At 41.3% G+C, this 13961-nt stretch overlaps 1 protein-coding gene across 4 annotated transcripts in view; it reads left to right on the top strand.

Annotated features, from left to right (window-relative positions):
- The first annotated feature begins 293 nt into the window (after positions 1 to 293).
- LOC307010512 (beta-1,4 N-acetylgalactosaminyltransferase 1-like) overlaps positions 294 to 13961 on the top strand; it is a 34805-nt gene continuing 21137 nt past the window's right edge. Inside the window, exons 1-6 of one of the 4 annotated variants that reach the window (XM_079635283.1) lie at positions 294 to 363; positions 5615 to 5746; positions 11793 to 11825; positions 11911 to 12057; positions 12497 to 12603; positions 12852 to 12889. In XM_079635283.1, the coding sequence (XP_079491409.1) occupies positions 5628 to 5746; positions 11793 to 11825; positions 11911 to 12057; positions 12497 to 12603; positions 12852 to 12889 (444 nt within the window). In that variant the 5' untranslated portion in view covers positions 294 to 363; positions 5615 to 5627. Of the gene's footprint in view, positions 364 to 2998; positions 3092 to 3679; positions 4038 to 5614; positions 5747 to 11792; positions 11826 to 11910; positions 12058 to 12496; positions 12604 to 12851; positions 12890 to 13961 lie in introns of those variants that run through there. The other 3 variants (XM_079635284.1, XR_013800204.1, XM_079635285.1) reach the window with 3 other exon arrangements.

Here is a 13961-nt window from a genome sequence, read left to right as displayed (position 1 = left end):
CTACTGGACAATGAAGGAAACAAAAGGAGGGACTTAAATACACAATGATAATGAACTGAATGCAGATGTGATACACACAAAGTATGTACACAATTGTGTTCTTTTCCTTTTCTGAATATATATTTTGTAATGAGTGAAATGATTACATTATTTTCTTATGCAGTGTTTTTATGCAAATTAACAAATCTATGTTTACATTTATATGGACAGTAAAGCATTATTCTAAAGGACTCTTATTTTGACATGCTGGTTGGATAGTCGCGAACGAAACTGTGAACTGCGCATGCTCCCTCATATCTGCAGAGGAGCATTAAAAGAGCAGACGCGACTCTCCCGTTCATTTCTTTGAATCCTGTTTTACAGGTAAAAATATGGACATCCAAACGAGAAACACTTAACTATACCACAGCAACTGCACAATTACCATGTATGGTGAATGTAAAGTGTTAAATGTGTTTTAGTTTATGACGTTTTGTTTGTCTTGATGTATACTCACTATAACGTGAGGAAAATAAGTTAAGTATGCTCCAGTGGTCATTATATCTAACTATAGTGTTGTATTAATAGTTTTTTTGTGTCATAAAACGTTTGGTTGTTCATGTTAATTAGTTAATTAGTCACGTTAAGTGTATCTTTGAAGCTCACTCTGTGGTCGCGTTTGGCGCGCTTGACAGTCACGTGACCAGGCACTGAGAGAAACATAGAAAGCCACAATATCTGTGTATCCATCAATAATCCATTCCTATTGAGGTAAAAGAGTGAATTGTGTTTCACAATGGTTTTAAGGAGCAAGTGCCTTTTGAAATATACACTTTCACAGTTCATATGAAGTAAATTCATACTAAACATCATTGTGTTAATGAATAGTATTACTGTTTATAAAATATTATATATTTAAATAAAAGTTAAATGTTAACTAAAGAATGTAAAGTGAAGAAGTGAGACAAGAGTAACAAAAGGTGATTTATTTTGATGTTGGTGACAAAAGTGATGTAATGAGACAGACTAAAGAATGTGAATTAATGCTTTAAAAGCAACTGTTGTGCTAAAATTGACTTATTGTACATTAAATAAAAGATATCTGCAGAGGAGCATTAAAAGAGCAGACGCGACTCTCCCGTTCATTTCTTTGAATCCTGTTTTACAGATAACAGTAATCTGTCAGCTGGGTCTCCTTAGCCGGGGCCTGTAACACAGACAGCTGTAAAGATGGAATCAGAAAAACACTTTTGGCACAAATATCAATGTTGATATTTGCAATCGCCAAAACAAACAAGCCCCAGTACCCCAAAAGGATCTCGCCATTAATTTGATAGCTCCACCCCACACTTGCATACGCAACCGTAACCCAGGCAACGACTAGCGAAATCTGCTATACCACACCGGTGTGGTGATAAGTCCCAGCTTAGGACCCAAGCAATCCGATTAGTTCAAAGCTCGTTTTATGGGTAATCGATTTAGTGCCTGGTTACAAATTAGATATCACTTTATTATATTAGGCGTTTGAATGATGTTATAATGACCATTAATGTCTTTTAACTTATATGTTTCATATACTAGTATATAACCAAAGCTATAGCTATAGATTGTGAAATTAAACATTTCTCGTTCTTATTGTTTTTTTAGTTAGCTTAGATAGTAGCATAGCACAGCTAGCCGAAATTATTGGAGGTAACGATTTTCACCATCTATGATATACTGTATTTTGATTTAAAAAACGTAACAAATATGATTCAAGCATAATTCTGTAAAATAAATTATGACATGACATGCTTGTAAAAAAAAAAAAAATTATATAGCCTAAGCCTTTTGCTTAAAGGCACACCGCAGAACTTTTGGCCACTAGGGGCGCTAGACCATAACTTTCACGTCGAGCACCCCTAGAGGCCACAAGCGCCGCAGCACTGTCGCAAAAGTCAAGAAGACATCCACGATCCCTCTCGCGTTTTCCCTCTCTTTTTTGCCTCCTCAGAAGGAGTTTTAAACTTTTTCCTTGAAGAGCAGGCGGAAAAATAGTAGCAAAAGTGTTCCTTGAGTATATAAGAGCTTGTGGTCACGTGACGGTCGTAAAGTGATTAGTTCTCTAGGTCACATGACCTGGCCAAAGACGGTGCGTCTTCTCCAAACTTACATAGGCGGTATTTCAAGTGAGCAGCCCCGCTCAAAGTATTGATAGTGTCAAGCGCTACATATTGGCCTGAGGAATCATTTAAAATAACTCCTATGCTTCAAATCTTTAGGTCATAAAGTCTGCGGTGTGCCTTTAATAACAATTTAACAATGTCGCAAAACATACCTAACAATGTCGCAAAACATACCTAAAAATGCTATTTATTTCACTTTAACTATATAAAGGAAAATAAAAGATTATTACATGAATTAAAGTTTGATTGATTACATTAAGAATCTCGAGAACAGCTTTAGATCAGACATAGGCTACTATTGGGGTCCGAAGCTGGGACTCATCACTTCTCCACACCGGCCAAGGGTAAGTGAAAGCAATAGGCTTGTTTGCGCCTTGCCTTGCCTGAAATGTATGCGAGAGTAGGCGGCTGCATTGAGGAGAGGAGTGAAAAAAGCGCAGGCTAGGCGGACAGATCTCTCTTCTCGCAGTGGATCAGACACCAACGAGATCAAAGGCGGATATCGCGGGATTCACGGTTGTGCACGGTGTTGCTAATGAACTGGATGTGATTTAAGTTCAGTTGCTTTTATAAGAAAATAAATATAATGAACAAGACACTCAAAGTTCTTGTTATTTAATTTAATACCAAATAAGTGTTTATTAATAATTTTTACTTTAACTACAGACATGTTTTATAAATATTTTTAATAAATATGACAACAATCAAATAACCGGGTCTTTTTTTTAAACGGTCAATTTATACACATAAAAACACCAAATCCGAGTTTTAAATTCAAACATTTTAAAAGAGAACAATACATCACAGTTGTTTAAACCAATGGGCATTAAGCTGTCGTCAGCAAGTCGTTTCCCATCGTGCTCTTGATCAGGGCAGTCCGTGGAGAGCAACTGCTGAATCCGACACGTGCGCGAGAGTGTTTGACATGGGTCAGAGTTTGCATGCAGGTGCACAAATTTTCCCATCAACTTTGTTTTTATAAATCACAACATAAGCCGCGTTCACACTACAAGACAAAGAGACATGATACCAGGAGTGAGAGAGGATCATGTTCTTTTAAAGTGCATAAGATTTTCCAGACAGAGATAAACTGAAGAGGGAAGTGAATGCAATCAAAAAAGCCTTTTCTTTAGAAACGTTATTATGTGAGCCTAGATCAGAAAACATCACTAATGCTATGATAACATTTATCAAATAAACCAAATTAGCAAATAGGAACATGAGTGAAAAGTGTAAAAAACAACAACAACAAAAAAAAACTATATAGCCATGGAGGACGAGTCCGGCGGTAGAGAGGTTTAGATATTGAGTGATTCATTATCAGTATCTAACCTGACGAAATTGTATTTATTCAATGTTGTCTACATTATATTGCATCTGCAGCATTGTGAACTTTTGTAAAGATACGTTTAGCCATTAACTTTTAAATGCATTACATTCAAATTGCAAACATGAGGAGAGTCTCCGCACGAAAGACCCACTGGCAGATGAACGAGCTAGCTACATTTCTCTCCGAATCGGTAGGAAATTAAATTAGATTGAATGGAGGATTTTAACTGTGACAATGATTGACAGGGTAGTGACAGGATGCACGCGACAGATCTGTCCGTTAAAGATGACGAGTCCCAAAGCTTGCCTACTCATTTGCTGCACTCAAGGCTGCTTTTTCTTCACAAAAATAGTAGGATAGGCTACATAATTTTAGGGCGTAGTAAGTAGGCGAATTGGGATGCAGCCACGGTCTCGTCCTCCTCGCCACACACAAAGTCATTTCACCTGTTGAATCAGGGCGCTTTGCTTTACAACTGGGTGGTGGTGAAGTGGAAAGAGAAATCACAAGAAATTTCGCTTTCAGGAAAGAGAGCAACTAAACGTCAGATGACAGAACGAACGGTATGTTTATCTTATTATTTATCTTCATAATTAGTATTTTATACCTGTCTGTAGCTAATATGTTAATACTTTTTTTTGTAAGAACACAATACATATAATAATGGCGTAAAATATTCGACATTCTAGCAAAACAGATTTTATTGCGATTTACTTTTTTAAATAAAATCACAGAAACCTAAGCCAAATTAAGCTGTTGATTAATGTGAACAAACATAACATCTTTGATTTAACTTCATGACATAGGCGCTGATTTATGTTTTGCAGCGTTGAGCAATGTAGTCAATTAAAACCATATCTGTTGATTCCTTGAACGCAAGCAATGGCCAATCAGAGGTGTTCAAGTGGTAGCACTGAACAAAAACTCATGCTTCTTGAGCGGTGAATGGATTCTGAGTTCTGCGCACTCGAAAATCTCACAACAAAGGTTGTAGACCGAATTAAGTTAACTTTTTTCAAACCTTTTTTTCTTCCTCAGCCATGAGATCTAATAAACAGTTGTTGTTGTTTTTTGGCAGGTGCACTATGGATTATTAATTCATATTAATATTATTTAATTCACACACACACAAACGAACTACTGAAGCTATTGTAACAGATTAAAGTCTGAATAGAAGTTAAGGTTATGTTGCGTTTATGTGTGTAACACATTCTGTCCTTTGGGACTTGCCGTAGGCAAGAGAGAGATGTGCATGCGCATAAGGTGATCAGGGGTCCAACAAAAGCACGTGAGGTTGATGTGAAAGAGATTAAAAGTGTGCACCGTTCATGGAACTTCTGTGTCTCGTTTTCATTATTTTATTATCCAACAGTGTTTAAGCGAACCCGATACAAAAGCTCGGTTACACTATAAATAGCCTACATTTAAATGTGTGGAGGGAACAGACAGACTGACATGGAGATACTGAACGCAAACGTATGAAAAAATAACATTGGCTAGTTAAAAGAACGAAAACAAAATAAAGCAGGGCAAAACAACCATTAATAAAGATAACTATAAAAAAAACATTAATCCAGAGTTCCTGATAGGAATTACACGTGTGGAAACTGCCGGCGATTACATTAAAAAAAGACCGCCGCGACTAGTGAAGTGGCGTCATTGCGCGTGCACGTGAGGGGGAGTCAGATTCTGGCAGGGACTCGAAATTCGGCACAACAGAGTGACCTGAGTGACCTCAGAATGACCTAAAAATATTATTTTAATATCTAAAAAACCGAAGCAACACAAACAAAACTTTTTACAGCACAAACGATTGAGCATATTTTGACGACGTTTTGCGTTGGGTGGGGGGCCCTAAACCTAAATTATCCCTAAAATCAGAGGGAAATGATGGTTGAATAACACTAATGTAGCAGCACCTAACCCTTGTAAGCCTAAACTTGACATTGACTGTAAAATTGTCCTTCAAATCTGATTGGTTGATTGAAATGTTGTCCCAGGAGCAACAAAGATGTTCACCCATGCTGCAACATTAGGCCTATTAAACTGCAACCATAACGGAATGTTCTAAAAAGGTTTTGTTCTTGTTGCTGCTATTGTGTAACTAATAGTTGATGTATGTAACTATTTGTCCTTCCAGATCATCTTCCATAATGAACTGCTGCAGCCACCCCATGCTTAAATATTTCTTGCTTCTGCTTGGCACTGCACTGGTCATTTGTTTTATCCAAATGGGGGCCTTGAATATCATGAAAAGTGTAATAGCATATGGGTACAAGTATAACCTTTCACCCTCCCCCTCAATCTATCTTTGTTTATTTTAAAAGACACTTTAATTCAATGTGATTTGCCAATGTGATCTCATGAGTATTCATGTCTATTTTTGCATAAAGTGTGGTTCGACCCCACATGTATTTTCTTGCGTTTTCATACACACTGAAATGTACAATATTGACGTATTGACATTTGACAGAAAAATTTACGTATTTAGGCCTACAACTTTAAGACAGTCTACAAATGTGTATGCATCCTTATTTATCGATATTCAAAATATGGCATTAATATTTTGATTCATTTATATTCAACTTTCATAATTACGTTTTCAGTCTTATATATTACACATAGTTTACTCATTTAGCCTACTTTACGTGAAATACCATTTCGCTTCTGTTCTGTGATTTCTGCTGCAAACTCGTTTTGAAAGATAACAATGTTAAACAATACACTTGAAACCCTTAAAAAGAATAGCCCATCCATCCATCTTCTTCCGCTTATCCGGGGCCGGGTCGCGGGGGCAGCAGTCTAAGCAGAGACACCCAGACTTCCCTCTCCCTAGACACTTCCTCCAGCTCTTCCGGGGGGACACCGAGGCGTTCCCAGGCCAGCCGGGAGACATAGTCTCTCCAGCGTGTCCTAGGTCTTCCTCGGGGTCTCCTCCCGGTGGGACGTGCCCGGAACACCTTCCCAGGAAGGCGTTCAGGAGGCATCCGAAACAGATGCCCGAGCCACCTCAGCAGACCCCTCTCGATGTGGAGGAGCAGCGACTCTACTCTGAGCTCCTCCCGAGTGACCGAGCTCCTCACCCTATCTCTAAGGGATCGCCCAGCCACTCTGCGGAGAAAGCTCATTTCGGCCGCCTGTATCCGGGATCTTGTTCTTTCGGTCATGACCCAAAGCTCATGACCATAGGTGAGAGTAGGAACGTAGATTGACCGGTAAATCGAGAGCTTCGCCTTGCGGCTCAGCTCTTTCTTCACCACAACAGACCGGTACAACGACCGCATTACTGCAGCAGCTGCACCGATCCGTCTGTCAATCTCCCGTTCCATCCTTCCCTCACTCGTGAACAAGACCCCAAGATACTTAAACTCCTCCACTTGAGGCAGGAACTCTCCACCAACCTGAAGTGAGCAAGCCACCCTTTTCCGACTGAGGACCATGGCCTCGGATTTGGAGGTGCTGATTCTCATCCCAGCCGCTTCACACTCGGCTGCAAACCGTCCCAGTGCATGCTGAAGGTCCTGGTCTGTAGGGGCCAACACGACAACATCATCCGCAAAGAGCAGAGACGAAATCGTGTGGTCCCCGAACCTGACACCCTCCGGCCCCTGGCTGCGCCTAGAAATTCTGTCCATAAATATTATGAACAGAACCGGCGACAAAGGGCAGCCCTGCCGAAGTCCAACATGCACCGTGAACAAGTCTGACTTACTGCCGGCAATGCGAACCAAGCTCCTGCTCTGGTCGTATAGGGACCGGACAGCCCTTAGCAAAGGACCCCGGACCCCATACTCCCGGAGCACCCTCCACAGGCCGCCTCGAGGGACACAGTCGAATGCCTTCTCCAAATCCACAAAGCACATGTGGATTGGTTGGGCAAACTCCCATGAACCCTCCAGCACCCTGTAGAGGGTATAGAGCTGGTCCAGTGTTCCACGGCCGGGACGAAAACCGCACTGTTCCTCCTGAATCCGAGGTTCTACTATCGGCCGTAATCTCCTCTCCAGTACCCTAGCATAGACTTTCCCGGGGAGGCTGAGAAGTGTGATCCCCCTGTAGTTGGAACACACTCTCCGGTCCCCCTTCTTAAAAAGAGGGACCACCACCCCAGTCTGCCATCTCAGAGGTACTGTCCCCGACCGCCACGCGATGCTGCAGAGGCGTGTCAGCCAAGACAGCCCCGCAACATCCAGAGACTTGAGGTACTCAGGGCGGATCTCATCCACCCCCGGTGCCTTGCCACCGAGGAGTTTCTTGACTACCTCGGTGACTTCAGCTTGGGAGATGGACGAGTCAACCTCCGAGCCCTCAGCCTCTGCTTCCTCAATGGAAGACGTGACGGCGGGATTGAGGAGATCCTCGAAGTATTCCTTCCACCGTCCGACGACATCCCCAGTTGAGGTCAACAGCTGCCCACCTCCACTGTAAACAGCGTTGGTGGGGCACTGCTTCCCTCTCCTGAGTCGCCGGACGGTTTGCCAGAATCTCTTCGAGGCCAGCCGATAGTCATTTTCCATGGCCTCTCCGAACTCCTCCCAGGCCCGAGTTTTTGCCTCCACAACCACCCGGGCTGCAGTTCGCTTGGCCTGCCGGTACCCGTCAGCTGCCTCAGGAGTCCCACAAGCCAACCAGGCCCGATAGGACTCCTTCAGCTTGACGGCATCCCTTACTTCCGGTGTCCACCACCGGGTTCGGGGATTGCCGCCTCGACAGGCACCGGAGACCTTACGGCCACAGCTCCGAGTGGCCGCTTCGACAATGGAGGTGGAGAACATGGTCCACTCGGACTCAATATCTCCAGCCTCCCTCAGGATCCGGTCGAAGCTCCGCCGGAGGTGGGAGTTGAAGATCTCTCTGACAGGAGACTCGGCCAAACGTTCCCAGCAGACCCTTACAGTACGCTTGGGTCTGCCGAGTCTGTCCAGCTTCCTCTTCCGCCATCGGATCCAACTCACCACCAGGTGGTGATCAGTTGACAGCTCCGCCCCTCTCTTTACCCGAGTGTCCAAGACATACGGCCGCAGGTCAGATGAAACGACCACAAAGTCGATCATCGACCTACGGCCTAGGGTGTCCTGGTGCCACGTGTACTGATGGACACCCTTATGCTTGAACATGGTGTTCGTTATGGACAAACTGTAACTAGCACAGAAGTCCAATAACTGAACACCGCTCGGGTTCAGATCAGGGGGGCCGTTCCTCCCAATCACGCCCCTCCAGGTTACACTGTCGTTGCCCACGTGAGCATTGAAGTCCCCCAGTAGAACGACGGAGTCTCCAGTCGGAGCACTTTCTAGCACCCCTCCCAGAGACTCCAAGAAGGCCGGGTACTCTGCACTGCCGTTTGGCCCGTAGGCACACACAACATTGAGAGACCTATCCCCGACCCGTAGGCGCAGGGAAACGACCCTCTCGTTCACCGGGGTAAACTCCAACACATGGGGGCTGAGCTGGGGGGCTATAAGCAAACCCACACCAGCCCGCCGCCTCTCACCATGGGCAACTCCAGAGTGGTGAAGAGTCCATCCTCTATCAAGGAGTGTGGTTCCAGAGCCTAAGCCGTGCGTAGAGGTGATACCAACTATCTCTAGTTGGAACCTCTCAACCTCCCGCACAATCTCAGGCTCCTTCCCCGCCAGCGAGGTGACGTTCCACGTCCCTAGAGCTAGTTTCCGTGTCCAGGGATCAGGTTGTCGAGGCCCCCGCCTTCGACTGCCGCCCGATCCTCTCAGCACCGGCCCCTTATGGCCCCTCCTGCAGGTGGTGAGCCCACGGGAAGGCGGCCCCACGTCGCTCCTTCGGGCTGAGCCCGGCCGGACCCCGTGGGGGGAGGTCCGGCCACCAGGCGCTCGCATACGAGCCCCAACCCCGGGCCTGGCTCCAGGGTGGGGCCCCGGCTGCGCCATACCGGGCGACGTCACGGTCCTCGATTTGTTGCTCATCATAAGGGGGTTTGTGAACCGCTCTTAGTCTGACCCGTCACCTAGGACCTGTTTGCCTTGGGAGACCCTACCAGGGGCATATAGCCCCGGACAACATAGCTCCTAGGGTCTTTCGGGTACTCAAACCCCTCCACCACGTTAAGGTGGCAGTTCAAGGAGGGGCATTAAAATAATAGCATTTCTGTAATAGTTTAACCATTGTTTATAATGTAATATTTATTTTGTTTGCTGAGGGACACAAAGGGCATTTGGTCGTACAGTCCTGTGGCCGATAACCATAAAGTAATAAGAAAAATAAAAGCAAAAAACACAACCTGCAACATAAATTCACAAAAGTAATTCATATTATTTGTGTGCTCATTGCGCTGTACTTTACATCTTTAGAATCCATACGTTTGTGAGGAACAGACTCAAATTCAAGACTTTAGAATTTATTACAGATTGCATAGAGTGGATTGGGATAAGATTCTCAGCAATTAATAACTTGGTCTGCATATTTTTAATAAATGGTAGAGGTAGGAGTGGGATTAGCAGCTCAATTTTTAATGCTATTTTGTTTCTAAAAGTGTAATTTTCCTATACATTTCGGTCCATTACATTTATATATTATTTTTATTTTCTATAAAATGGTTATGTTTTGGATTTTGTGGGTGTTTGTGTGTAGGTTAATCTACAAGTTACCAATAAAATGGTAAAATGGCGATTAAATATATGTATAATATAAAAGATTTGTAATTTTCTTTTTTTTTTAGCTGTAAATACGAATAATGTTTACATTTAAATGTCAATACGTCTATATTGTACGTTTTAAGCGTTGATCCAAATGTACAAAAATGTTTGTTTTACACCTGGAAATTTTACACATTTTAAAGGGGTCATATGATGTGATTTCTTGTTTTCCTTTAGTGTGTTAGTTGTTAGTGCAAGTAATAGATCTGCAGAGTTACAAAGCTCAACGTGTCAAACCTAAAGAGATATTCTTTATAAAAGTTAAGGTCAGCCACGCCTTCCTAAAGCCCTTTGTTCAAACACTCCCCCACAAATCTACGTCAGTGTGTGGGTGCAGTGTTTCATAACACCGGCCAAATGTATACGCAAAGAAAGAATAACTTATTCTCGCTGTGTTATTATTGCTGCCATGTGGAGACGCTCGTTTTCGACCAATCGATCAGATTGGTCATCTGCATTTTTCGATTCAGATTCGGGCTCGAATTGATCATAAAGACATTAGCACTTGTCATCATTGCTGATATTCCAAATATGTTAAGGGACGTGACATTTCCATCACATGCATGCTTTAGGTTTTTTGGCTAATCACAATGCACTGGATCGCTGGCCAATCAGAGCACACCATGCTTTTCAGAATGATGAGCTTAGTAAAAATCGATGCATTTCAGAAAGGTGGAGCATAGAGGAGCAATAATGCACAGTATGTGTAAAATAATGACTTTCTTTAATCTTAAACCGCGTAAACACATTGCATTAAACCAAATACATAAAATAATGTTCTTTTTAGAACCATCATATGACCCCTTTAATACCCAAGTATGTATAGAGTGATGATGCAGGGATGACGTCAGAACACAGAAGACTAATTCCTGTGACTTTTAATTCCTAAAAATTTCCTGTGGGGTTTTATAATGGGGACTTTAATATTTGACAACATATCGAAAACGTATGGAAGTTTGTTTCCGCCACAGAATAAAACATTTTAAATTATAATTGCGACTTTTTCTCTCTCAAAATTGCGATTACCGGTATATAACTTCTGTCAAAGTCCAATTTGAGGGGAAAAAGACAGACCTTTTTTCTCAGAATTGTGATTTTATACTGTATCGCACTTAATAACTCACAATTGTTATAAAGTAAAAAAAATAAATAAAAAAAATCAGAATTGCGAGATGTAAAAATCTGAAATTTGAGAAGTCGTAAATACCTTTTTTATTTTTTGTTGTGGCAGAAACAATAAAATGCACATTTTGAAGCAGTTATGTTCATTTTTGAAAATGTAAATTAATAAGTAAATTGATAAGACAGCGTGGGGTGTGAGTGTGTGCTGTGTATATTGTAGAAAAAAACCCCCATCAAACTATAAAGTTATGCATTGCTTACCGCAGGCTTTATTTTACTCACAACTTGAAAACCCCCATTATAAAACCCCATAGGAAAATCTCAAAGGAACCAGCGGTGAATTAGACTTCCAGGTTCTGACGTCATACCTGCACCGCTCTATTAATAAAGTGACCAGGCTGGATTTGCAGTACACTCATTGTATTACAACCATAAGCATTAGGCTGCATTTTTCTCTTTATTTGTTAGACTATTTCCACTACATAAAAACAGTTTTAATGGGGGCCTTTGTTGTTTGCTCAACAGTTTAAGCCCTCACCCTCATTTCATCAAACCAAAGTAAGTGATACATTTGTACAGCAGAACAAATGTCTGGTTTTAAAAGGGGCTCATATGTTTTCAATTATCTTTTAATTCCAATTAGTTACCCCAATATTGGACCGTTTCTCAGTACAAATCGCTCATCATGTTCCAGTAAAGGAGCTGCCCTCACAAGACAACATGTACCAAAAACAATGCTGAATGACACTCTGAAACGCAGAGCGGAGGAGTACAGGCAACACCAACTCAGGTTCATAAAGCTTTCTTTCTCTCTTTCTTTCTTTCAGCAGTTCACAGTTTTTTAAGCAGGCGTGTTGTATCTTGTCAAATAAAGGACTTGTTTGTTCACTGCATTCTTACCTTTACCTACATGCAACAAATATTTATCACTGGTTTAGGACTGAGTCAACCCATATCATCTGTAAGAGTATAGTATATAGTAAGAGTGCCAGAAACACAAGGGATAGTTCACTCAAAAATGAAAAGTCTGTCATTTACTCACCTTCAAGTTCTAAACCTGTATGAATTTCTTTCTTCTGCTGAACACAGAAGAGGATATTTTTATGATGACAGAATTTCCTTTTTTTGGCTGAACTATCACTTTAAGTCGGTCATCAACCAGAGAGACACTTTTGTTTGTGATTATAACTATGAATTTTTAACCTTTTTTCTTCATTTGTCTGTCTCAGAATGGGAACAAACTTGAACAGTCTTATTCTTGCACCAGCCAACTCTCCTCTCCAATATCCAATCACAGGTTTCACAATACCTCCGTTGACAAAATCTATAATACCAGGTAAGTTTATGGCAGCTGAAATCTGTTTAGGAATGTTTCTCAAACCAATAACCTCTGCCCTATTTGTTGCTTTTCACAATTACTTGCTCCAGTGTGTATTACTAAATAAAAAGCATTATAAAACCAGATTTATTATTTTGTGTTATTTGTTAATAATAATAATTTATATTATATAAATGTATTATAATAAATTATTAAATTTTTATTAAAATCATTTATAATATTTCTAAATACCAAATATTTGTAAGGTCTTGCTCTTCAAGCACAAAAGAGGCAAGTCTACAAGGTTGGTTTCAACAACAACAAAAAACCTTTGTCCTTCTAATCTTTTTTAATCTTGGTGTTGGGTAAAAATGAGACAGTTTTCATACTTCATTTACTTTCAAATAATTTGAATTAGAATGCATGCTTTACAAACCTGACTTACAACCTGAAGTCTGAAACCTGAAATCCTCATTTGTCTTTCAAATAGTTTTAAGGGTTTTGTCTGTGGTGGTGGTTGTCATTACATTTGAGAGCAAACCTCCGTATCCCGTTAAACAGGTTGCATCACTTCTGGTTCTGGGGCCTCATGTATAAAACTTTCTGTAGATTTCATCCTAAAAGTGTGCATTATGCACATAAGCTAGATTTAGCTAGTTTTACTATGCATAACTGCATATCATTAGGATCCATAGGAGTAAATCACGCACATCTTATTTTCAAATACGGGTGCTGGATCATAAGCAGGGTTCGAAATGACTTAGGACTCTTGGGGGGTCCCCTAAAATTTAATTATTAAATTATAAAAAATTCTGAAGAATACCTTGCTTCACTATATACTGTAGGCAATATATGGACCAATGTTGAAGGTGGGATAATGGTCTTGGGATGTTTTTCATGGTTTGGGCTAGGCCCAGTATTGTAGTGGTGTCTGGAGAAGTGGCTATAATCTAACAGGTAAACCTCTAACTCTGGAGCAACAAAGTTACATCACCTTAAATAAATCTAATCCCTGACATGACAAAGTGAATAACAGGTCATTCTGTCCTTGAGCAAGGAAGTTGACTCTAAATCCACCAGGTGTACTCATTATGGCAGCACCATGCACCTTCAAGGGGTTTGATCAAATACAAATGGCATTTCTCATCCCTTATGTTACATTAAATGTAATTTGTAAAACAACTGGCCGCTGGATTGAAAAATATAGATGTCTGAAAAGACTGTACCTACATTAGAAAGTTTACTTTGTTTCAAAGTAGTCAATCCATAACCTGATCTAAAATATTTAGGGACACGTGAAAAAAAAAAAAAAAACGTAATATATTCTAATATGACTAAAAGCCATTAAAATGACAATAATCCAATAGTAACCACAT

The sequence above is a fragment of the Phoxinus phoxinus genome (assembly GCF_949152265.1).
Source record: "Phoxinus phoxinus genome assembly, chromosome: 1".
Classification (NCBI taxonomy): Eukaryota; Metazoa; Chordata; class Actinopteri; order Cypriniformes; family Leuciscidae; genus Phoxinus; species Phoxinus phoxinus.
Note: the sequence above shows the minus strand (reverse complement) of the source record. Positions and strands in the feature narration are given on the sequence as shown.